This window comes from Somniosus microcephalus, chromosome 8 (genome assembly GCF_052327205.1).
Source record: "Somniosus microcephalus isolate GS21.2 chromosome 8, FLI_Smic_1.0, whole genome shotgun sequence".
Taxonomy (NCBI): domain Eukaryota; kingdom Metazoa; phylum Chordata; class Chondrichthyes; order Squaliformes; family Somniosidae; genus Somniosus; species Somniosus microcephalus.
In genome coordinates, this window is record NC_140994.1 from 194,085,804 (window position 1) to 194,109,868 (window position 24,065).

Genomic DNA, 24,065 nt, shown 5'->3' on the forward strand with positions numbered 1-24,065 from the left:
CTGTGATGAGGAGAAATTTCTTCACTCGGAGGGCGGTGAACCTGTGGAATTCTCTACCACAGAAGGCTGTGGAGGCCAAGTCATTGAATATATTTAAGGAGATAGATAGATTTCTAGACACAAAAAGCATCAAGGGGTATGGGGAGAGAGCAAGAATATGGTCTTGAGATAAAGGATCAGCCATGATCATATTGAATGGCGGAGCAGGATCGAAGGGCCGAATGGCCTACTCCTGCTCCTATTTTTCGATGTTTCTATCTTTGACAACACCTGATATGTGGCCTACTACAAGTCCTCTACAGCATCATGAGTGAACAACACTCCATACTTATACTGGGATTACCATATCTACTGCAGGCGTATCTAACATTCCATATCAATCCAAAATGCCAACACAAAGTAAAGAGTCCAAAGCTTCAAACAGCTTTGCTGCGTCAGTGCAGTACCAAGTGAGTGCTGCACTTTCGGAGGCCGTGCCTTTCGGACGAGACATCAAACCGAGGCCCCTTCTGGCCTCTTAGGTGGACAGAAAAGATCCCACAACACTATTACGAAAAGCAGAGGAGTTATTTATCCCTCAACCAACACCACCAAAACAGACTCAGATCATTATCACATTGCTGTTTGTGGGACCTTGCTGTGCTCAAATTGGCTGCCACGTTTCCTACATTACAAGTGAATAAACTTCAAAAGTACTTCATTGGCTGTAAAGAGCTTTGGGACATCCAGAGGTTTTGAAAGGCATTATATAAATGCAAGTCTTTCTTACTTTCTCCCCTGTTCATTATACATAGAAATGCAATAAGAACATAAGAAGAGCAGGACTAGGCCATACGGCCCCTCGAGCCTGCTCCGCCATTCAATAAGATCATGGCTGATCATCAACCTCAACCCCACTTTCCTGCTCGATCTCCATATCCCTTGATTCCCCAGGAGTCCAAAAATCTCTCTATCTCAGCCTTGAATATACTCAAAGACTCAGCATTCACAGCCCTCTGGGAGAGAATTCCAAAAATTCACAACTCTCGAAGTGAAGAAATTCCTCCTCATCTTGGTCTTAAATGGCCTACCGCTTATCCTGAGACGATGCCCACTAGTTCTAGACACACCAGCCAGGGGAATCTCTCAGCATCTACCCTGTCAATCCCCTTCAGAATCTTGTATGTTTCAATGAGATCACCTCTCATTCTTCTAAACTCCAGAGAGTATAGGCCCATTCTACACAATGTCATCATAAGACAGCCCTCTCATCCCAGGAATCAATCTAGTGAACCTTTGTTGCACCGCCTCCAAGGCAGGTATATCCTTCCTTAGATAAGGAGACCAAAACTGTGCACAGTACTCCAGGTGTGGTCTCACCAGAGCCCTGTACAATTGTAGCAAGACTTCCTTACTCTTATACTCCAACCCCCTTGCAATAAAGGCCAACATGCCATTTGCCTTCCTTATTGCCTTCTTTCTGTGCTGTATAACTATGACTTTATGACATCCACTGGTTCTCCTTCATCTACCCTGTTACAGTAAACTCTTTCGTATCCGGCACCGACGGGACCGGGATGGTGCCGGTTGATTAAAAATTCCGGAAAACAGAGAGGTAGGCAATTTTTAACAAAAAAAAAGTGACTAACTCGGCCACCGCGGGAAACTCGGAAAAAATGAAAAATGGATGGATTCGGCAAGATTACCAGCTATCTATTTTGCCGGTTATGCAAGAATTCCGGTTGATTAGGTGCCGTTTAAATCAGTTTACTGTAGTAATATCGTCAAAATAATAAATTTGTCAAACACGATTTCCCTTTCCAATTCAAATGCTTTTTCCAATTCAAATGCTTTATTGGCATTTTCCTTTCATAAAACCATGCTGACTCTGCCTAATAATGTTATGATTTTCTAAGTGACTTGATACCATTTCCTTAACAATGGATTCCAACATTTTCCAGACGACTTGATGTCAGGCTAACTGGCCTGTAGTTCCCTGTTTTTTCTCTCCCTCCTTTCTTGAATAGCGGTGTTACATTTGTGACCTTCCAATCCGCTAGGACCTCTCCAGAATCGAGGGAATTTTGGAAGATCGAAACCAATGCATCCACCATCTCTTCAGCCACCTCTTTTAGAACCCTAGGATGTAGGCCGTCAGCTCCAAGGGATTTGTTGGCTTTTAGTCCCATTAGTTTCTCTAGTACTTTTTCTCTACTTATATTAATTACATTAAGTTCCTCACCCTCATTAGACCCTTGGTTTCCCACCATTTTTGGTATGTTTTTTGTGTCTTCTGCTGTGAAGACAGATACAAAATATTTGTTTAACGTTTCTGCCATTTCCTTATTCCCCATAATAATTTCTCCTGTCTCAGCCTCTAAGGGACCAATGTTTACTTTTGCTACTCTTTTCCTTTTTACATACTTGTAGAAACTCTTACAATCTGCTTTTATATTTCTTGCTAGTTTTCTCTCATATTCTATTTCTTCCCTTATCAATTTTTTGGTCAACCTTTGCTAGTTTCTGAAACTCTCCCAATCCTCAGGCTTACTATTATTCTTTGCTACGTTATAAGTTTCTTCTTTCAATCTAATGCTAGCCTTAACTTCTTTAGTTAGCCACGGTTAGATCACTTTTCCCGTTGAGTTTTTGTTTCTCAATGGAATGTATTTGGTTGAGATGCATGAAATATTTCTTTAAATACAGGTAGACTACCCTTTATCCGGACTTCCGAAAACCGAAACCCTCTAAAAACCGAAGGTTTTTTCGGTCAGCGTAAGTCCAGCGTAAGTCGTGCGCACGACCCCCCGCAGACCCCGACCCTCGCTGAGCGTCAGCGTAAGTCGTGCGCACGACCCCCCGCCGACCCCGACCGTAAGTCGGCGGGGGTCGGGGTCGGCGCCGGGGTCAGGGCCGGCGGGGGTCGGCACCGGCGGGGGGGGGGGGGGGGGGGGGGTCGGCGGGGGGGTCGGCGGGGGGTCGTGCGCACGACCCCCCGCCGACCCACCTTCCGAAATTCTCCGAAAACCGAAACACGGCTGGTCCCGAGGTTTTCGGATAAAGGATAGTCTACCTGTACTAGCCACTGCTCATCTACCATCATACCTTTTAATCTATTTTTCCAATCTACCTTAGCCAACTGACCCCTCACACCTATGTAATTGGTTTTATTTAAGTTTAAGACTCTAGTTTCGGACTTAGGCAAGTCACGCTCAAAATTAATGTAAAATTCTATCATATTAGGATCACTGTGCCCCAGAAGATCCTTTACTATGAGACTGCTAATTAACCCGATCTCATTACACAATACAAGATCTAAAATAGCCTGTTCCCTGGTTGGTTCCATGACATTGTTCTAGGAAACTGTCCCGAATGCATTCCATTAACTCGTCCTCCAGACCACCTTTGTCAATTTGATTTGTCCAGTCTATAAGATGATTAAAGTCCAAGATTATTGCATTAGCTTTGTTGCAAGCTCCTACAATTCCTTGATTAATATTCTGTCCAACGGTATAGCTACTGTTAGGGGGCCTATATACTACTCCTACCAGTGTTTTCTGCCCCTCGTTATTCCTCATCTCCACCCATACTGATTCTATTTCTGATCTTCCGAGCCGAGATACTTGCTCGCTACTGTCCTTATGTCATCCTTTATCATGGCTACTCCCCCTCCTTTTCAAAACATCAAGTACCCTGGAATGTTTAGTTCTCAACCTTGGCCAGCTTGCAACCATGTCTCTGTAATGGCTATTAGATCAAACTCATTTATCTCTTTGTTCCACTAATTCGTCTATCTTGTTGCATAAGAACATAAGAAATAGGAGCAGGAATAGGCCACTTGGCCCCGCGAGCCTGCTCCACCATTCAATAAGATCATGGCTGATCCTGGACTCAAGGCCACTTCCCCGCCCGCTCCCCATAACCCTTCACTCCCTTATCTTGTAAAAATCTGTCTGTCTATCTCCACCTTAAATGTATTTAATGACCCAGCCTCCACAGCTCTCTGGGGCAGAGAATTCCACAGATTTACGACCCTCTGAGAGGAGAAAGTCCTCCTCATCTCAGTTCTAAAAGGGCGACCCTTTAGTCTGAAACTGTGCCCCCGCGTTCTAGATTTCCCTACGAGGGGAAGCATCCTCTCTGCATCTACCTTGTCGAGCCCCCTCAGTATCTTATGTTTCAATAAGATCACCTCTCATTCTTCTAAATTCCAATGAGTATAGGCCCAACCTGCTCAACTTTTCTTCATACGTCAACCCCCTCATCTCTGGAATTAACCATGTGAATCGTCTCTGAACTGCCTCCAATGCAAGTATATCCTTCCTTAAATAAGGAGACCAAAACTACGCAGTACTCAAGATGTGGTCTCACCAATACCCTGTACAGTTGTAGCAGGACTTCCCTGCTTTTATACTCCAACCCCCTTGCAATAAAGGCCAACATTCCATCTGCCTTTTTGATTACTTGCTGTACCTGCATGCTAACTTTGTGTTTCATGCACAAGGACTCCCAGGTCCCTCTGAACTGTAGCATTTAGTAATCTCTATTTAAATAATAATTTGCTTTTTTATTTTTCCTGCCAAAGTGGATAACCTCGCACTTTCCCACATTATACTCCATCTGCCAAATGTTTGCCCACTCACTTAGCCTGTCTATATCCCTTTACAGGTTCTTTGAGTCTTCTGCACAACTTGCTTGCCCACCCATCTTTGTATCATTACAAATGCTTCGTGCATTCAGATAAAGAGCATTTAATTTAAATGTTTCACCATTATTCCCTGCTTTGACCTTATTCTCTGCTGCATGCTACCATTAAACTCGCTGTCCCTTCCTGTCACACTCTGCTTATTTTGCCCAAATCGCGACACTATTCTATTGCCTTGACCTTTCTCTTTAGATTTCTAAATTTCCCCTCACTTGACCCCTCCCCCCACTCTTAGTTTAAAGCCCTATCTACAGCCCTAGTTATTCGGTCCGGAAGGACGCTGGTCCTAGCCCGGTTTAAGAGGAGCCCGTCCCGACGGAACAGCTCCCTCTTTCCCCAGTACTGGTGCCAGTGCCCCATGAATTGAAACCCCTTTTTCCCACACCACTCTTCGAGCCACGCAGTTAACTCTCTGATTTGCTTGACCCTATGCCAATTTGCACATGGCTCAGGTAGTAATTCAGAGATTATTACCCTTGTGGTTCTGCTTATTAATTTAGACCCTAGCTCCTCAAACTCCCTCAGCAGAACCTCATTCTTGGTTCTAACTATGTCGTTGCTTCCTACATGGACCATGACAGCTGGGATCCTCCCCCTCCCACTCTAAGTTCTTCTACTCCAGCCGCGAGGAGATATCCTTAACCCTGGCACCAGGCAGGCAACGCAACCGCCGGGGCTCTCTTTCGCGGCTGCCTGACTATACTGTCCCCTACTACTACCACATTCCTTCCTTCCTTCTCCCCCACTTGGATGGCCCCCCCGTACCACAGTGCCGTGGTCAGTTTGCCCATCCTCCCTGCAGTCCTTTTCCTCATCCATACAGGTAGAAAGTACCTCGTACCTGTTGGACAAGGTCAAGGGCTGAGGCTCCTCCATCACTACATCCTGGGTCCCCATACCTTCCTGACACACAGTCACACCCTCCTGTCCCTGACCATTGACTAACTCTAAAGTACTACTTAACCTAAAGGGTGTGACTACCTCCTGGAACAAAATGTCCAGGTAACTCTCCCCCTTCCTGATACATCACAATATCTGCAGCTTGTACTCCAGCTCAAGAACTCTGAGCCAAAGTTCCTCGAGTTGCAGACAATTACTGCAGATGTGGTTGCTCGGGATCTCGATGCTCTCCACAAACTCCCACATGCTGCAGTTACAATGCACCACCTGCCCTGCCATCTCTAACTTTGTTTTATTTATTAATTAGTTAAAGATTTTATTCAATTGAAATTTAAGTTTATTGTTTGATTATTTTCTTTAGTTTATAAGTTATTAACTTGCTAGTACTTATTAAATGAAGTTTCTCAGCTCTTAATTTAACCCCCTTCCCTAACTTAGAGCAAAAAAGGGCTGTAATACTCACCAACCAATCACCTACCTGCTCTCCTGTGACGTCACTCTTTGTTGTTGTTTCGGAATCGGAGCCTCACGCTGCAGCTGCTTTAATTCAGCTCCGCTCTCAGGCCGCTCTTTATCCCCTCGCCGCTGCTTTAATTCAGGTCCGCTCCCGGGCCGCTCTTTATCCTCTCGCCGCTGCTTTAAACCTGGTCCACTCCCGGGCTGCTCTTTATCCCCTCGCCGCTGCTTTAATTCAGCTCCGCTCCCGGGCCGCTCTTTATCCTCTCGCCGCTGTTTTAAACCTGGTCCGCTCCCGGGCCACTCTTTATCCCCTTGCCGCTGCTTCAATTCAGCTCCGCTCTCGGGCCGCTCTTTATCCTCTTGCCGTTACCGCTGCTTTTAGCCATTACCCCATTAAGTTCTCGTTTGACCTCGAAGGACTTGGATCTTGCCTACTGCCATTCCACACTCCTCTGGCATGATTTTATACTATTTTGTATCTACCCTCGTCATGTTGCTCTGGATATATTTTTTCCTTTTTTTTTTTTTACTTCAGTGCTCATCAAGGTGAGGGATGTTTAGTGTTGGGGTATGAAACAATTTGCATTTCAGGCAACCAGTGTCAGTATCAAGCAGTCTCAGGTTAATTATGTCACAGCTAGATGAGATGTAAAGCTACTCTCTATTCTGCCCCAACCTCAGAAGAACACCTTGACAGCATTTACGTGACAGATGCTCCATTTCTACACCACACCAACCATCCTTGGACCTGACTGAGTGAGATAATTAGTGACACTACTTTCATGCACGACCGCAATTTACACCACTTCCTCAAACCCAGTATACTGTACTCACTGTTTACAGTGCTGTCGCCTCTATACTGAGACGACCAAATGCAGTTGGGGTGACTGCTTTGCCAAACACTTCCATTCTATCCACAAGCGGCCTTTTACACTGTTCCAGTGAAGATCCAGATAAGCACTTAATTTTTTTCCTGGACACTGACTTTAGTAAATGGAAGACCTTAACGATAACCTTCATTGTATTTTATTGGGGGATCCCGGTGATATGGGGTCTGTCGGTGTCAGGGGCGGGGAGAAAAGCAGGTAGACACTTGGGATGGAGACTCTCTTTTTGGGACTAGGCTTTCATAGAAACATAGAAGATAGGAGCAGGAGTAGGCCATTCGGCCCCTCGAGCCTGCTCCGCCATTCAATGCGATCATGGCTGATCATCCAAGTTCAGTATCCGGTCCCTGCTTTCTCCCCATACCCCTTGATCCCTTTAGCCTTAAGAAATATATCCAATTCCTTCTTGAATATATTTAATGAATTGGCCTCTACTGCCTTCTGTGGTAGAGAATTCCACAGGTTCACCATTCTCTGGGCGAAGAAATTCCTCCTCATTTCTGTCCTAAAAGGCCTACCCCTTATCCTTAGACTGTGACCCCTGGTTCTGGACGCCCCGACCATCGGGAACATCCTTCCCGCATCTAGTCTGTCCAGGCCTGCCAGAATTTTATAAGTTTCAAATGAGATCCCCTCTCATTCTTCTAAACTCCAGCGAGTACAAGCCCGATCGACCCAATCTCTCCTCATACGTCATTCCTGCCATCCCAGGTATCAGCGTGGTGAATCTTCGCTGAACTCCTTCCATGGCAAGAATATCCTTCCTCAGATAAGGCGACCAAAACTGCACACAATACTCAAGATGTGGTCTCACCAAGGCCCTGTACAACTGCAGCAAGACATCCTTGTTCTTGTACTCAAACCCTCTCGCTATGAAGGCCAACATCCCATTTGCCTTCTTAACCGCCTGCTGCACCTGCATGCTTACCTTCAGCGACTGGTGCACAAGGACACCCAGGTCTCGTTGCACTTCCCCTTCTCCCAATTTATTGCCATTCAGGTAATAATCTGCCTTCCTGTTTATGCCACCAAAGTGGATAACCTCACATTTATCCACATTATATTGCATCTGCCATGCTTTTGCCCAATCACCCAACCTGTCCAAATCATCCTGTAGTTTCTCAGCATCCACCTCACAGCACACACGCCCACCCAGCTTTGTGTCGTCTGCAAATTTGGAGATAGTACATCTAGTTCCCTCGTCTAGATCATTAATATATATTGTGAATAGCTGGGGTCCAAGGACCGATCCCTGCGGTACCCCACTAGTCACTGCCTGCCACTCGGAAAAAGACCCGTTTATTCCAACTCTTTGCTTTCTATCTGCCAACCAGTTCTCTATCCAAGTCAATACCTTGCCCCCAATCCCATGTGCCTTAACTTTACACGTTAATCTCTTATGTGGGACCTTATCGAAAGCCTTCTGAAAGTCCAAATACACCACATCCACTGGTTCTCCCTTATCTATTTTACTAGTTACATCCTCAAAAAATTCCAGTAGATTAGTCAAGCACGATTTACCTTTTGTAAATCCATGTTGACTTTGTCCGATCCTGTCATTGTTTTTCAAGTGTTCTGCTATTACATCTTTTATAATGGACTCTAGCATTTTCCCCACTACCGATGTCAGGCTTACCGGTCTGTAATTCCCCGTTGTCTCTCTACCACCTTTTTTGAATAGTGGGGTATCAGCTACCCTCCAATCCATGGGTACTGTTCCAGATTCCATCGAATGTTGGAAGATGATCAGCAATGCATCTACTATTCTAGGGCCACTTCCTTAAGTACCCTAGGATGTAGATTATCAGGCCCTGGGGATTTATCGGCCTTCAATCCCATCAATTTCCCGAACACCATTTCCCTACAAATACTGATTTCATTCAGTTCCTCCCTTTCATCAGCCCTTATGTTCCCCGATATTTCTGGGAGGTTATTTGTGTCCGCCTTTGTGAAGACAGAACCAAAATATGTATTTAAAATTGGTCCGCCATTTCTTTGATCCCCATTATAAATTCCCCTGATTCTGACTGCAAGGGACCTACGCTTGACTTCAATCTATTTCTCTTCACATATCTATGATATACCTATCAATTCGTCCAATAACAGAGCCCACCCTCGTGGGTGATCGGGTCCAACAAGGAGGAATACCAGCCAGTCGACTACCTTTATACCTGGGCAGGTAGGTGGAGCCATGGGCGGAGTCGGAGGTGGTCAGCCCAGGTATAACAGCGCGACAAGAGGCGACCTCGTATAGTGATACAACAGTGAGAACGGTGATAACAATACAACAGTGCTAACTATAGTGTAATGATAGTGAACGATAAAAGTGGTTTACCACATTCACCCCTTGTTTAGATTTGAGTCCGGCGGGGTGAAGTGTACTACCAGTTCTGGTATGTCAGTCTGTCCGGAGGCCTCGTAAGCCTCTCCGATCGTCGCAGCGGCGGTGCTGCATTATCCGGTGTTAGTGCTGGTGTCTGCGTGGTCGGCGAAGGCTCGTGGGGTTCCGGCATGCTGTCTACCTGGGCTGGAATTGGGGGGGTGGTGGGGGGGGGGGGGTAAAGGTGGTGTCTCCGGAGTGCCCGAGGGTGCGAGGTCTCGCAAGGAGACAGTGTCCTCCCGCCCGTCTGGGTAAGCCACGTAGGCGTACTGGGGGTTGGCGTGCAGGAGGTTCACCCTCTCGACCAGGGGGTCTGTTTTATGGGCCCTCACGTGCTTTCGCAGCAAGACGGGCCCCGGAGAGGTCAGCCAGGTTGGTAGAGTGGTTCCCGTAGTCGACTTCCTGGGGAAAACAAACATTCGTTCATGGGGGGTGGCGTTAACGGCAGTGCAATGTAGTGACCGGATGGAGTGCAGCGCTGTCGGGAGGACTTCCTGCCAGCGGGAGGTTGGGAGGCCCTTAGACTTTAAGGCTAAGAGGACGGCCTTCCATACCGTCGCGTTCTCTCTTTCCACCTGGCCGTTCCCTCGGGGGTTGTAGCTGGTGGTCCTACTTGCTGCAATACCTCTCGCTAGTAGGAACTGACGGAGTTCCTCACTCATGAAGGAGGAGCCCCGGTCACTATGTATATAGTTCGGGAACCCGAACAAGGCGAAGAGGTCGTTCAGGCACTTGATGACCGTGGTACTGGTCATGTCTGGGCAGGGGAAGGCAAAAGGGAAACGGGAGTACTCATCAACGATGTTGAGGAAGTACACATTGCGGTCAGATGACGGTAGAGGCCCCTTAAAGTCGATGCTCAGGCGCTCGAAGGGGCGGGTGGCCTTGATCAGGCTTGCTCTGTCCGGCCTATAGAAGTGCGGTTTGCACTCGGCGCAGGTCTGGCAGTCCCTGGTCATGGTCCTGACCTCCTCGATGGAGTAGGTCAGGTTGCGGGCCTTAATGAAATGGTAAAGTCTGGTGACCCCAGGGTGGCAGAGGTCGTTGTGGAGGGTCTGAAGTCTATCAATATGCGCGCTGGCGCATGTAATTCGTGAAAGAGCATCAGGGGGTTCGTTCAGCTTACCTGGCCGGTACAAGATATCATAATCGTAGGTGGATAGCTCGATTCTCCACCTCAAGATCTTGTCATTCTTGATTTTGCCCCTCAGCTTGTTATTAAACATGAAAGCAACCGAACGTTGGTCGGTGAGGAGGGTAAATCGTTTGCCTGCCAGGTAATGCCTCCAGCGCCGTACCGCCTCCACAATTGCCTGGGCTTCCTTCTCGACCGACGAGTGTCGGATCTCGGGGCCCTGTAGGGTCCTCGAGAAGAAGGCCACCGGCCTCCCCTCCTGGTTAAGGGTAGCGGCTAGGGCGAAGTCGGATGCATCGCTCTCCACTTGGAAGGGGATGGACTCATCCACTGCGTGCATTGTGGCCTTGGCTATGTCTCCCTTGATGAGGGAGAAGGCCGCGCACGCTTCCTCCGTGAGGGGGAAGGATGTGGACTTCATGAGGGGTCTGGCTTTGTCCGCATAATTGGGCACCCATTGGGCATAGTAGGCGAAGAGCCCCAGGGTTCTCTTGTGCCTTAGGGCAGTGGGGGAGGGGTAGCTCCATGAGGGGACGCATTCTTTCGGGGTCGGGGCCGATGAGTCCGTTCTCTACTACACAGCCAAGGATGGCAAGGCGCGAGGTGTTAAACACACATTTCTCCTTATTGTAGGTGAGGTTCAGCCGTTGGGCTGTACGGAGGAATTTCTCCAGATTCACGTCGTGGTCCTGCCGGTCGCGGCCGCAGATGGTGACGTTATCTAGATAGGGGAATGTGGCCTGCAGTCCGTTCTGGTCAACCATCCGGTCCATCTCCCTTTGGAAGACCGAGACCCCGTTGGTGACACCGAAGGGGACCCTAAGGAAGTGGTATAGGCGCCCATTCGCCTCGAAGGCGGTGTACTGGCGGTCCTCGGGGTGGATAGGGAGCTGGTGGTAGGCCGACTTAAGGTCGATGGTCGAGAATACGCGGTATTGTGCAATCTGATTGACCATGTCAGATATGCGGGGAAGGGGGTATGCGTCCAGCTGGGTGTATCGGTTTATGGTCTGGCTGTAGTCGATGACCAGGCGATTTTTATCGCCGGTCTTAACGACCACGACCTGGGCACGCCAGGGGCTGTTGCGCCCCTCGATGATGCCCTCCTTCAGGAGACGCTGCACCTCAGAGCTAATGAAAGCTCTGTCCCCAGCGCTGTACCGCCTGCTCTTGGTAGCGACGGGTTTGCAGTCGGGGGTGAGGTTAGCGAACAGGGAAGGTGGCGGCACCTTGAGGGTGGATAGGCTGCAGGTGTTACGCGGTGGGCGGTTTAACATTCGCTGGTTGTCGACTGTGAGGGGGGGGGGAGGGGTCCACCGTATGCTAGGGTTACACTTTGGAGGTGGGATTGGAAGTCCAGCCCTAGTAGGACGGCAGCGCAGAGCTGGGGGAGGACGAGGAGTTTAAAATTTTTATACTCTGTGCCCTTAACCGACAAGGTCACAGCACAGTAGCCGCTAATGTCCGTGGCGTGGGACCTCGATGCCATCGAGATTCGGTTGCGCGTTGGCAGGACAGGGAGGGAGTAGTGGCTCACCGTGTCTGGGTGGATGAAGCTCTCCGTGCTTCCGCTGTCGAACAGGCAGGTCGTGGCGTGGCCGTTTACTTTGATGTCCATCATCGACTTGGACAGGTGGTGTGGGCGGGCTTGATCCAGAGTGACGGAGGCTAGTGTGTAGGTAAGCGAGTCGTTGTCGTCTGCGGGCGAGGCGGTCGTCAGGTCCGGGGGCTCGGTGGCAGTTGGGCGTGGTGGGTAAAATGGCGTCTCCCACGAGGTAGGACAAAATGGCGGAGAAGATGGCTGCCCCCATAACTCACATGAGGCACTATTGGGGTTGGTTGCCTTGATCAAAGATGGCCACCCCCATGACTCACGTGTGGGGATGCTGGCCTCAGTTGCCGTGAAAGAAGATGGCCGCCCCCACAGTTCGCATGAGGCACTGCTGGCCTCTGAAGATCCGCTCCTGCAGGCCTTAGAGAAGTGGCCTTTCTTCCTGCAGGTTGAGCAGGTGGAGTTCCTGGCTGGGCAGCGCGACCTCGGGTGCTTCTCCTGGCCGCAAAAGAAGCAGCCGGCTGCCCGATCGCGGGTGCCCGATGTCGGAGCCGGTACCGGGGGTGGCGGGCCCGGTCGGGTCCGGGACGCCGACGCTGAGGTAGGTCCCGGGGGCGGCGCTGCGAAGGGTATTGCGGTAGGGCCCGAGTCCCAGGGTCGCGAGCAGTACCTGGAAAACGCCTCCTGGTCCTGATGGGCCACCTCTAGGGAGAGAGCGAGGGCTTCAGCTTTGTCCAGGTCGAGGTCTTTAGCTTCAAGCAGTCTTTGCCGTGAGTAGTTGGACCGTAGGCCTTTCACAAAGGCATCGCGGATATTATCTTCCGTATTTTCAACAGCCGTCACCGCTTTAAAGTCACAGTTCCTGCCGAGTGCTCTTAGCGCCCGTAAAAATTCAGCTACAGACTCTCCTGGCTGTTGCGGGCGGGATCTTAGGAGGTGCCTGGTGTACATGTAATTTACCGGGCTCCGGTACTGCTGTTTCAGTAGGTTGATAGCGGCCTCGTATGTAGTCGTGTCCTGGATGAGTGCGTATACTCTCGGGCTCGCTTGGGCGTTCAGAACTCTTAGTTTGGATCTCTGAGGGACGCCGGATTCTTCCAGGTAGGATTCGAAGCAGTCCAGCCAGTGTTTGAAGTTGAGGGCTGAGTTTGCTGCCTGTGGGTTTAGATCCAGGTACGGTGGTTTGAGGGCTTGCAGCCAAGCCGGCTGGCGTTGCTGGTGTAGCCCGGTGTCTGAAGGCTGCTGTGGCTGTGCTTCTGGGAGGGCTTCTGGCTGGTCAGTAGCAAACATCTTTAAAATTTAGTCAATAAAATTGATATACCTATCAATTCGTCCAATAAAAAGCGACGAGTTAGGAATGTAACTAAAGGTTTTTATTGACTAAATAACAGAGCCCACCCTCGTGGGTGATCGGGTCCAACAAGGAGGAATACCAGCCAGTCGACTACCTTTATACCTGGGCAGGTAGGTGGAGCCATGGGCGGAGTCGGAGGTGGTCAGCCCAGGTATAACAGCGCGACAAGAGGCGACCTCGTATAGTGATACAACAGTGAGAACGGTGATAACAATACAACAGTGATAACTATAGTGTAACGATAGTGAACGATAAGTGGTTTACCACAATCTATAAAAGCTTTTACAGTCAGTGTTTCATCTTCAGTTCTTCCTTGGGTGTGCTTATGAGTGCCTTAGCTATTCACATGTTTGTTTCTCGATGTCTTTAATTTTCATTCTCCATTTCATTGCCTGACCAAGTGCCCATGTCACTTTAGAGGGACATGACATAACTTGAATTTATATATTGCCTTCAACACAGTAAAACGTCCCAAGGCGCTTCACAGGAGCAGACACTGAGCCACATAAAGAGATATTAGGACAGGTAGCCAAAAGCTTGCTGAAACATAAGAACATATAAGAAGTAGGAACAGGAGTAGGCCATACGGCCCCTCGGGTCTGCTCCGCCATTCAATAGGATCATGGCTGATCCGAATCTAGACTCACGTCCACTTCCCTGCCCTCTCCCCGTAACCCCCAATTCCCTTATCTGCTAGGAAACTGTCTATCTCCATTTTAAATTTATTTAATGTTGCAGCTTCCACAGCTCTCTGGGGTAGCAAATTCCATAGATTTACTACCCTCTGAGTGAAGAAGTTTCTCCTCATCTCAGTTTTGAAAGGGCAGCCCCTTATTCTAAGATTATGCCCCCTAGTTCTAGTCTCACCCATCAGTGGAAACATCCTCACCCCATCCACCCGATCAAGCCCCCTCACAATCTTATATGTTTCGATAAGATCGCCTCTCATTCTTCTGAACTCCAATGAGTAGAGTCCCAACCTACTCAACCTTTCCTCATACGTCAACCCCCTCATCTCCGGAATCAACCGAGTGAACCTTCTCTGAACCGCCTCGAGAGCAAGTATATCTTTTCTTAAATATGGAAACCAAAACTGCACGCAGTATTCCAGGTGTGGCCTCACCAATACCCTGTATAACTGCAGCAAGACTTCCCTGTTTTTATACTCCATCCCCCTCGCAATAAAAGCCAAGATTCCATTGGCCTTCCTGATCACCTGCTGCACCTGCATACTAACTTTTTGTTTCATGCACCAGGACCCCCAGATCCCTTTGCACTGTAACACTTTGCAGTTTCTCTCCATTTAGTTTTAAGGATGTCTTAAAAGGGGGAGAGACACATAGGCAGGCGGAGAGGTTTAGGGAATGAATTCCAGAGCTCATGGCCTAAACAGCCGAAAGCACACACACACTTTTGTAACAGACTAAACCACCAAACAGGTTTATTCTCAGTCATTTTTAGAAGCAAGCAGTTGAGAATGAAGGCAGTCCAAAGAACACAATAACTTCAAGCCAGATTACAACATTTTACATAAAACCTACAGTCCCTGTTCCAAAAGAACAAAATTTGCAGATCTAGGCCACACCCACTTTGAACCCACATCTGTAACACAAAGTTTATATGTGAAATCAAGCATTCGGTGTTCCCATTTGTCAGTTGTCCGAGATACTTGTGAAACAAATCCACTTCATCGGGGGATCACGTGAGCAATACTCTGGCATACTCCACGCCACGTGCTATCAAGAAACAGCTGAGCACACTGGATACAGTAAAGGCTATGCGCTCCGACAACATCCTGGCTGTCATGCTGAAGACTTGTGCTCCAGAACTAGCCAAGCTGTTCCAGTACAGCTACAACACTGGCATCTATCCGACAATGTGGAAAACTGCCCAGGTATGTCCTGTCCACAAAAAGCAGAACAAATCCAACCCTGTCAATTACCGCCCCATCAGTCTACTCTCAATCATCAGCAGATGGAAAGCGTCGTCGGCAGTGCTATCAAGCGGCACTTACTCACTAATAACCTGCTCACTGATGCCCAGTTTGGGTTCCGCCAGGGCCACTCGGCTCCAGACCTCATTACAGCCTTGGTCCAAACATGGACAAAGGAGCTGAATTCCAGAGGTAAGGTGAGAGTGACTGCCCTTGACATCAAGGCAGCATTTGACCGAGTGCGGCATCAAGGAGCCCTAGTAAAACTGAAGTCAATGGGAATCGGAAGGAAAACTCTCCACTGGCTGGAGTCATACCTAGCACAAAGGAAGATGGTTGTGGTGGTTGAAGGTCAATCATCACAGCCCTCGGACATCGCTGCAAGAGTTCCTCAGGACAGTGTCCTAGGCCCAACCATTTTCAGCTGCTTCATCAATGACCTTCCCTCCAACATAAAGGTCAAAAATGGGGATGTTCGCTGGTGACTGCACAAGTGTTCAGTGCCATTCGCAACTCCTCAGATAATGAGGCAGTCCATGCCCACATGCAACAAGACCTGGATGACATTCAGGCTTGGGCTGATAAGTGGCAGGTAACATTTGCACCACACAAGTGCCAGGCAATGACTATCTCCAACAAGTGAGAGTCTAACCACCGCCCCACGGCATTACCATTGCCGAATCCCCCACCATCAAAATCCTATGGGGGCACCATTGACAAGAAACTTAACTGGACCAGCCACATCAATACTGTGGCAACAAGAGCAGGTCAGAGGCTAGGTATTCTGCGGCGAGTGTCTCACCTCCTGACTCCCCAAAGCCTTTCCACCATCTACAAGGCACAAGTAAGGAGTGTGATGGAATACTCTCCACTTGCCTGGATGAGTGCAGCTCCAACAACATTCAAGAAGCTCGACGCCATCCAGGACAAAGCAGCCCGCTTGATTGGCAACCCATCCACCACCTTAAACATCGACTCCCTCCACCACCGGCACACCGTGGCTGCAGTGTGTACCATCTACAAGATGCACTGCAGCAACTCGCCAAGGCTCCTTCGGCAGCACCTCCCAAACCCACGACCTCTACCCCCAAGAAGGACAAGGACAGCAGGCGCATGGGAACACCACCACCTCCAAAATCCCCTCCAAGTCACACACCATCCTGACTTGGAAATATATCGCCGTTCCTTCATCATCGCTGCGTCAAAATCCTGGAACTCCCTCCCCAACAGCACTGTGGAAGTACAGGAAACTTTGTGATATCCGGCACCGACGGGACCGGCGTGTTGCCGATCTATCAAAACTGCTGGACATACAAAGTTAATGTTGAAGCATACGGAGGTTTTCATCTCCGTATCTGACAACAAACACTGTTGCTTAGCAACAGCTTCTAAAGAGTCGGCTGCAGCTGCAAGCATCTCTAGCTGAATCTGTTACTATAGCTACAGACCTTGCAGTGCCTGACTGGGGAAAAAAAGAATGAGAACTAAAACAACTTACAGAAAACGGCTCCTGATTTTTGCCGTTAGATCGAGTATTCCGGACATACAGCCTCCGGATAAACCAAAGTTTCCTGTACCTTCACCAGATGGACTGCAGCGGTTCAAGAAGGCGACTCACCACCACCTTCTCAAGGGCAATTAGGGATGGCCAATAAATGCTGACCTTGCCAGCGAAGCCCAGATCCCATGAACGAATAAAAAAAAAATTAAAGCACCTTTGGAGGGAAGGAAAAATCAATCTTGCAATTCTCCCATTGACAACTTGAGGTTATCCCATCTTATTCATTAACTCTAACCACATAGATTCAGCTTTAGCACCACCGTCTAGGGTTGCAAAAGGGTGGAAAGTTTCCGGTAAATTTCCAGAAATTTTCCACGGGAAGTTTTAGCTTGGGAATTTTGCCCAAAAAAGCACATGCTAGCATAATATTGTTTTTTTTGTATTTCTTTCTTTTTTTTCCCCCACAGGTCCTCTCTTACAATTACTAACAGAGATGGAATCTTAATTATTAAGGAATTTCTTAATCAATATATGTTTATCTTCTACACCTCTACACCTCCATCCCCCACCCGGATGGCCTGAGGGCGCTCCGCTTCTTCCTTGAACAGAGGCCCAACCAGTCCCCATCCACCACGACCCTCCTCCGCCTGGCTGAACTTGTTCTCACATTGAACAACTTCTCCTTTAACTCCACTCATTTCCTCCAAATCAAAGGTGTTGCCATGGGTACCCGCATGGGTCCTAGCTATGCCTGCCTTTTCGTGGGCTATGTGGAACAATCTTTGTTCCAGTCCTACTCGGGTCCCCTCCCTCACCTCTTTTTCCGATACATTGATGACTGTATCGGTGCCGTTTCCTGCTCTCGCCCCGAACTTGACAATTTCATTCACTTTGCCTCCAATTTCCACCCTTCCCTCACCTTCACATGGTCCATCTCGGACTCTTCCCTTCCCTTCCTCGACTTCTCCGTCCCCATCTCTGGGGATAGGTTATCGACCAATATTTACTACAAGCCCACTGACTCCCACAGCTACCTGGACAACACTTCCTCCCACCCCGCTTCCTGTAAGGACCCTATTCCATTCTCCCAGTTTCTCCGCCGTATCTGCTCCGACGACGCCACCTTCCACACCAGTGCTTCAGACATGTCTTCCTTTTTCCGCAACCGAGGATTCCCCTCTACTGTGGTTGACACTGCCCTCGACAGTGTCAGTTCTATCTCCCGCACTTCTGCCCTCACCCCTGCCCCTCCCTCCCGGAACCACGATAGGGTTCCCCTTGTCCTCACCTTTCACCCCACCAGCCTCCACATTCAACGGATCATCCTCCGGCATTTCCGCTACCTCCAAAGTGATCCCACCACCAAGCGTATCTTCCCCTCCCCGCCTCTTTCAGCATTCCGCAGGGACCGCTCCCTCCGAGACACCCTAGTCCACTCCTCTATCACCCCAAACAGCCCTTCCTCTTCGCCTGGCACCTTCCCGTGCAAGCGGAGGAGATGTAACACCTGCCTCTATACCTCCCCCCTTCCCACTGTCCAGGGCCCCAAACACCCCTTCCAGGTGAAACAGCGATTTACTTGTACTTCTCGCAATCTAGTATACTGTATTCGCTGCTCACGATGCGGTCTCCTCTACATTGGGGAGACCAAACGCAGATTGGGTGACCGCTTTGCGGAACACCTCCGTTCAGTCCGTAAGGGTGACCCCGAGCTTCCGGTCGCCTGTCATTTTAATTCACCGCTCCATTCCCACTCGGACCTCACTGTCCTTGGCCTCTTGTATTGTTCCACGGAAGCTCAACGTAAGCTCGAGGAACAGCACCTCATCTTCCGATTAGGCAGTCTGCAGCCTTCCGGACTCAATATCGAGTTCAACAATTTCAGATCATAAGCTCGGCCCCCATTTCATTTTCTCTTGTAATTGTTCCACTCCTTTCCCCCCCCCCCCTTCCTTGTGTTTCTCTCTCACACCTGGCAGCTATCTTTTGCCCTGCCAGTACACTTTACACCTAATCCCAGCCTATTACTATCTCGTCTAGCTTCTAATCTCTTTTACTTCTTTTGTTTCTTTTATTCTTTTGTCCGATCGCAGCCCTGCCTCCGATCTAGTTTCTTTTCTTTCCAGTTTTGAAGAAGGGTCCAACCCGAAACATCAACTCAAATTTCTCTCCACGGATGTTGCCTGACCTGCTGAGTTTTTCCAGCATTTTCTGTTGTTATTTATGTTTATCTTCTTACTTGGCTTGTTTTAATAATTACAAGTTTTGTGTGTGACTGTGAACAAATGTGTCCTGATTGGTTGGATGAGTGGATGAGCGATTAGCTCCCTCTATTTGTAATATTTGCATATCGAATTGTGATTGGCCTGCAGGCATCTGTAAGACTGCTATAGTTTTTTTTAAGATCCAGGTTAGGGGTCCTGAGGGAAGTCATTTTGTTTTCTGCTGATGTTGATGATGCAGTAAGTAAATCAGACTTTATACCAAATAAACCAGTTACTTGTTGAACTCTGTTGTCCTTCAATTTAAAATATACAAAATAATACACTATTGGTGATGTAGCGTCGTGTGTGTACAGGTCATGCTTCCATCACATGGAGCATCAGCAAAAATGTACTCACCCTGTTGCAATCGTGCTGATCGACCGCAGTTCGACACAGAGATGAATGCCCTTTATTTCTCTGCATAGAACAATGCCACGTTTACCGTCGGATGTGTGGAAGCATTTTACCCCAGACATTAAAGATGGAAAGGCTGTGTACATGTGCAAACACTGTAGAAAGCCATATGTAAAGAATGCCACAAAGATGCAGCAGCATTTATCCAAATGCAACAACTTCACTCAAAGCTCACAGCAGTCAGCCCAGAGTTCCTCTGCTTCCATTCAAGAAGATGATGGTTCTCATTCAGCATCAGGCTCCTTATCATCAGCAACTCCTGGCCCACTTGGAAGGTTCTTTGATACAATGGATAACCATAGCCAGAAGAATGCAGATGAGTGCCTTGCTCGAGCTGTATATGCAACAGGCTCACCCCTCATGCTCACAGCCAATGTGTACTGGAAGAGATTTTTCAATGTTATTCGCCCTGCATACTGTCCTCCCACCAGACATGCTTTGTCTACTTATTTGCTGGAGGCTGTGTATAACAGAGTCCAAGGAAAGCTCAAAGAAACGATAGCGATGGCAGACTGTGGTGCAGTTATCTCAGATGGGTGGTCAAATGTACGAGGGGAGGGCATCATAAACTACATCGTCTCCACTCCTCTCCCAGTGTTCTTCAAGAGCACAGATACGAAGGACAACAGACACACAGGCACATACATTGCTGATGAGCTGAAAGCGGTCATCAACGATCTTGGATCACAAAAGGTCTTTGCAGTAGTTACTGACAATGCTGCGAATATGAAGGCTGCTTGGGCTCAAGTGGAGGAGGCCTACCCTCATATTACGTCTATTGGGTGCGCAGCTCATGGGCTTAACCTGCTCCTCAAGGACATCATGGGTTTGAGAACCATGGAAGCACTGTACAAGAGAGCCAAGCAAGTTGTTAAGTATGTCAGGGGAAAACAGGTAGTTGCAGCAACTTACAACTCCAAGCAAATGACAAAGAACAAGAACACCACACTGAAGCTGCCCAACAACACTAGATGGGGTGGTGTTGTCATAATGTACAACAGCCTTCTGGAGGGTAAGGAGTCACTGCAAGAAATGGCAATATCCCAGTCTGGGGATATGGAAACCACCATCAAGAAAATACTGCTGGATGATGTGTTTTGGGAGAGTGGTTAGCAGCCTTAAACTACTCTCAACAGTAGCATCTGCAATTGCTCAGATTGAAGGAGATGACGCTGTCTTGTCAGATGTTCTCAGGCTTTTTACTGATTTAAAAGAACAAATCAGCATTGCCCTACCCACATCCCTGCTGCTCAAAGCAGAGGAGAAGGCAATTGTTCAATTCATACAGACGCGTCAAGAATTTTGTGTCAAGCCGATTCATGCTGCAGCATACATGCTGGACCCAAAGCATGTTGGGAGACCAATACTTTCTGGAGAACAGATCAACAGCGCTTACAGTGTGATTTCTACCCTCTCACACCATCTCAATCTGGATGTGGGCAAAGTTCTGGGAAGTCTGGCAAAGTTCTCTACCAAGCAAGGTCTTTGGAATGGGGATGGGATATGGGAATCATGCAAGCATATCAGTGCACATACCTGGTGGAAGGGACTTTGTGCATCTGAGGCCCTGTCACCTATTGCATCGGTGATACTCCAAATCCCACCTTCATCAGCGGCCTCTGAACGAAACTGGTCACTTTTTGGGAACACGCATACAAAGGTGCGCAACAGGCTGACTAACAAGAGAGTGGAGAAACTGGTGGCTATCCGGGCGAACCTACAACTTATTGAGCCAGATACAGAAGTGTCCACCACACAGCTAGACACTGACACAGAGGAGGAAATGGACACGTCAGAGCCAGAGAATCAGGAGGAGCAATGAGGAGTAGAAGACTCAGAAGACTCATGAGTAGAAGACTCAAAGGGACAAAATAAAGGACAAATTACAGGCTAAATAAGCTGACGCTCTTTTTATTTTATTTTAGATGGGTCTTTTTTGTGGGGGTTCAATAAAGTTCAAAATTATAACCTAAATAAAGTTTTGAAAGCCTGTTTTTATTTGTATGGAACAGTATGTCTATTTTGACGACAAAGATAATAGAAGGGTCAGAGACAAAAACCATCAGTGTGCAAAAAAACTCTAAATTCCCAAAATTCCCATAAATTCCCGAAAATTCCCATGGAAAGTTTCCTCTTTTAAAAATTCCCAGAATTTTGCAACCCTACCACCGTCTACATCTTCCTTACATTCTAGAGCTGTGAAGGAATCTTTGATTAATGCTACCACTCCTCCCCTTTTGTGACTAGTATGTCTGGGTATGTTTAGAAAGGGGCATAATTACATTCAGTCTGTAACTAACGCAGACAAAACAAAGGGGCAGGTTAGAGTTGTGCGAACATCTCCAAGTAACCCGCAGTCTCATTGAAAACATGGAAAAAATTGCTTTTAATCCATTATTTTTATACAGCTACCAATGAGACATACTGCCAAAAAGCAATCATAAAATTGTTACTTACATCAAAGTTTGTGAAAGACGGATGATGTGAGTCGAAAACTCGCAAAGTGGACTGCATGTGATCCTGTGGGGCTTGGAAGATGCTTGGAATCACCAAAGCGCATTGAGGACTTTCAATTTGGGGCTCAGATGCTGTATTCTGCAAATTCTGTTGGGATCCTGAATTAACAGCAAAGTTTTCTTTCATCCCATGGTCAGATAATGCAGTCCCTAAATAAACTTGCATGTCTGCACTTGCAGAATCTTGGACAAGATTTGACGGCTCCAAGACTGGTACTTCAGAGGTTCTGCCTGAATCAGCAGTTGATAAAACCTTCTTGCTCTGAGGATTCGGAGACTCAGCATTGGAAAATGGCACTCCACTTGGCCTGGGGGCAGCAGCACCAGCAGCAGCAATCGGGACGAAAGGCTTCCCATGTATTGGTTCATCCTGGACAACTAAGGTCCTGCCATTCTCTTTGGTATAGGTGGCATAGCGCAAGCTTGCTTGTGACGGAGATAGAAAGCGGGATCGATCTGAAGCACTGTCAGCATTTCCCCAGGCTAAATCCCCAATTCTTTTGGAGTCGAAGTTTCCTTGCTCCACATCAGGTTTCTCACTCTTTGGCAGATTGTGGCCATTGCCTCCAGCACCCAACAAGCGCACACTGCTGCTGTCAGGCTCCATTTCTTCTGTATCCTTCACCTTTTTTTGTACAGGTTCATTCTCTCCATCAGACGCATTTTTTCTTCTACGATTATCCTTACTTTTATCTATGGAGAATACACAAATTTAGTCCATACACACATACAACCAGATAATGTCTCTACTTCAATCAACCCACAAATACAGACCAACATTTTCCTAATATGTTCAGAACAGATTAGATCCAACAATAGGTGTCTTATAAACTAATTGTTTTCTGGGAAGTGTGGATCATATTTAATCCACAACTGAAGTTTTGAGAACTCATTTAGACTTTCAATGTTACAAGACTTACTGAGGCTTCCTCATCGTAGCTGAATTATGCATAAGAGTCCCCCTGCTGCTAATCTGTTTCGACTCCACAGCTTTCCATATATGTACGAAAAATAATGAACTCAAATAAATTATGCATATAAGGGAAATTAAAAATACTTTAGGAGACAAGATGAAATGCCTAGAGTGAAGTCATAGTGTTCTAGATTACTGCAAGAGATACAATGATTCAAGCAAATATACGTTTGTTCAAAAGGCATCTGCTTTTCATCTCCCTCTAGGCTTCTATTAAGCATCCTTGCCTTCTCTATTCATCTGCTTGGCTTCATGCCTCTCTTACAGTAAACTCTCAGATTTGCTGCTTTTACTTTCTAAATTCATTTCAGATGGCTATGATCCCAGCCTTCTAACCCTCTCTCCAATCTCCCCCAATCCCCCTCTCCAATCTCCCCCAAACCCTCTTCCTGTGCCCTCTCCTTAAAAGGTGAATGTAAGTATCAGAAAAGGGGTGAGGGGGGAAACTCAAACTGCTCAGAAACGTGGATAGCACGTTTAGGGAGGTGGTCACACCGCAGGTAAAGGTTGCACAGGCAGAAAGGGAATGGGTGACCATCAGGCAGAATACTAGGCGCAGGCAGGTAGTGCAGGAATCCCCTGGGGTCATCCCCCTCTCGAACAGTTATACCGTTTTGGATACTGTTGAGGGGGGATGGCTTAACAGGGGAAGGCAGCAGCAGCCAACCTCCTGGCAACAGGGGTGGTTCTGCTGCACGGGACGGGAGGAAAGAGAGGGGTAGAGCTATAGTGATAGGGGATTCTATTGTAAGGGGAATAGATAGGCGTTTCTGCGGCAGCAAACGAGACTCTAGGATGGTGTGTTGCCTCCCTGGTGCAAGGGTCAAGGATGTCTTGGAGAAGCTGCAGAAAATTTTGGAAAGGGAGGGTGAGCAGCCAGTTGTCGTGGTGCATATAGGTACCAACGATATAGGTAAAAACCGGGATGAGGTCCTTGGGGGAGTTTTTGCTAGTGCTGTGGGGGAGGGTTTAAACTAAAATGGCAGGGAGACAAAGGAAAGGGAAACAAGGATAGAAGCAAAAAACAGGAAGGAGAAAAACAAAAGGTGGCAATCAGAGAAATCAAGGGTTTAAAACAAACATGGCCACAGTAAATAATAATTCTAAAAGGTC

At 47.8% G+C, this 24,065-nt stretch overlaps 1 protein-coding gene across 3 annotated transcripts in view; it reads right to left on the bottom strand.

The window, feature by feature from the left end:
• The window catches only part of kdm3b (lysine (K)-specific demethylase 3B), a 179,244-nt gene that overhangs the window by 100,481 nt on the left and 54,698 nt on the right, over positions 1–24,065 (bottom strand). For all 3 annotated transcript variants that reach the window (XM_085995468.1, XM_085995467.1, XM_085995466.1), the window contains exon 8: positions 21,921–22,672. In XM_085995468.1, the coding sequence (XP_085851594.1) occupies positions 21,921–22,672 (752 nt within the window). The remainder of the gene's footprint in view (positions 1–21,920; positions 22,673–24,065) is intronic.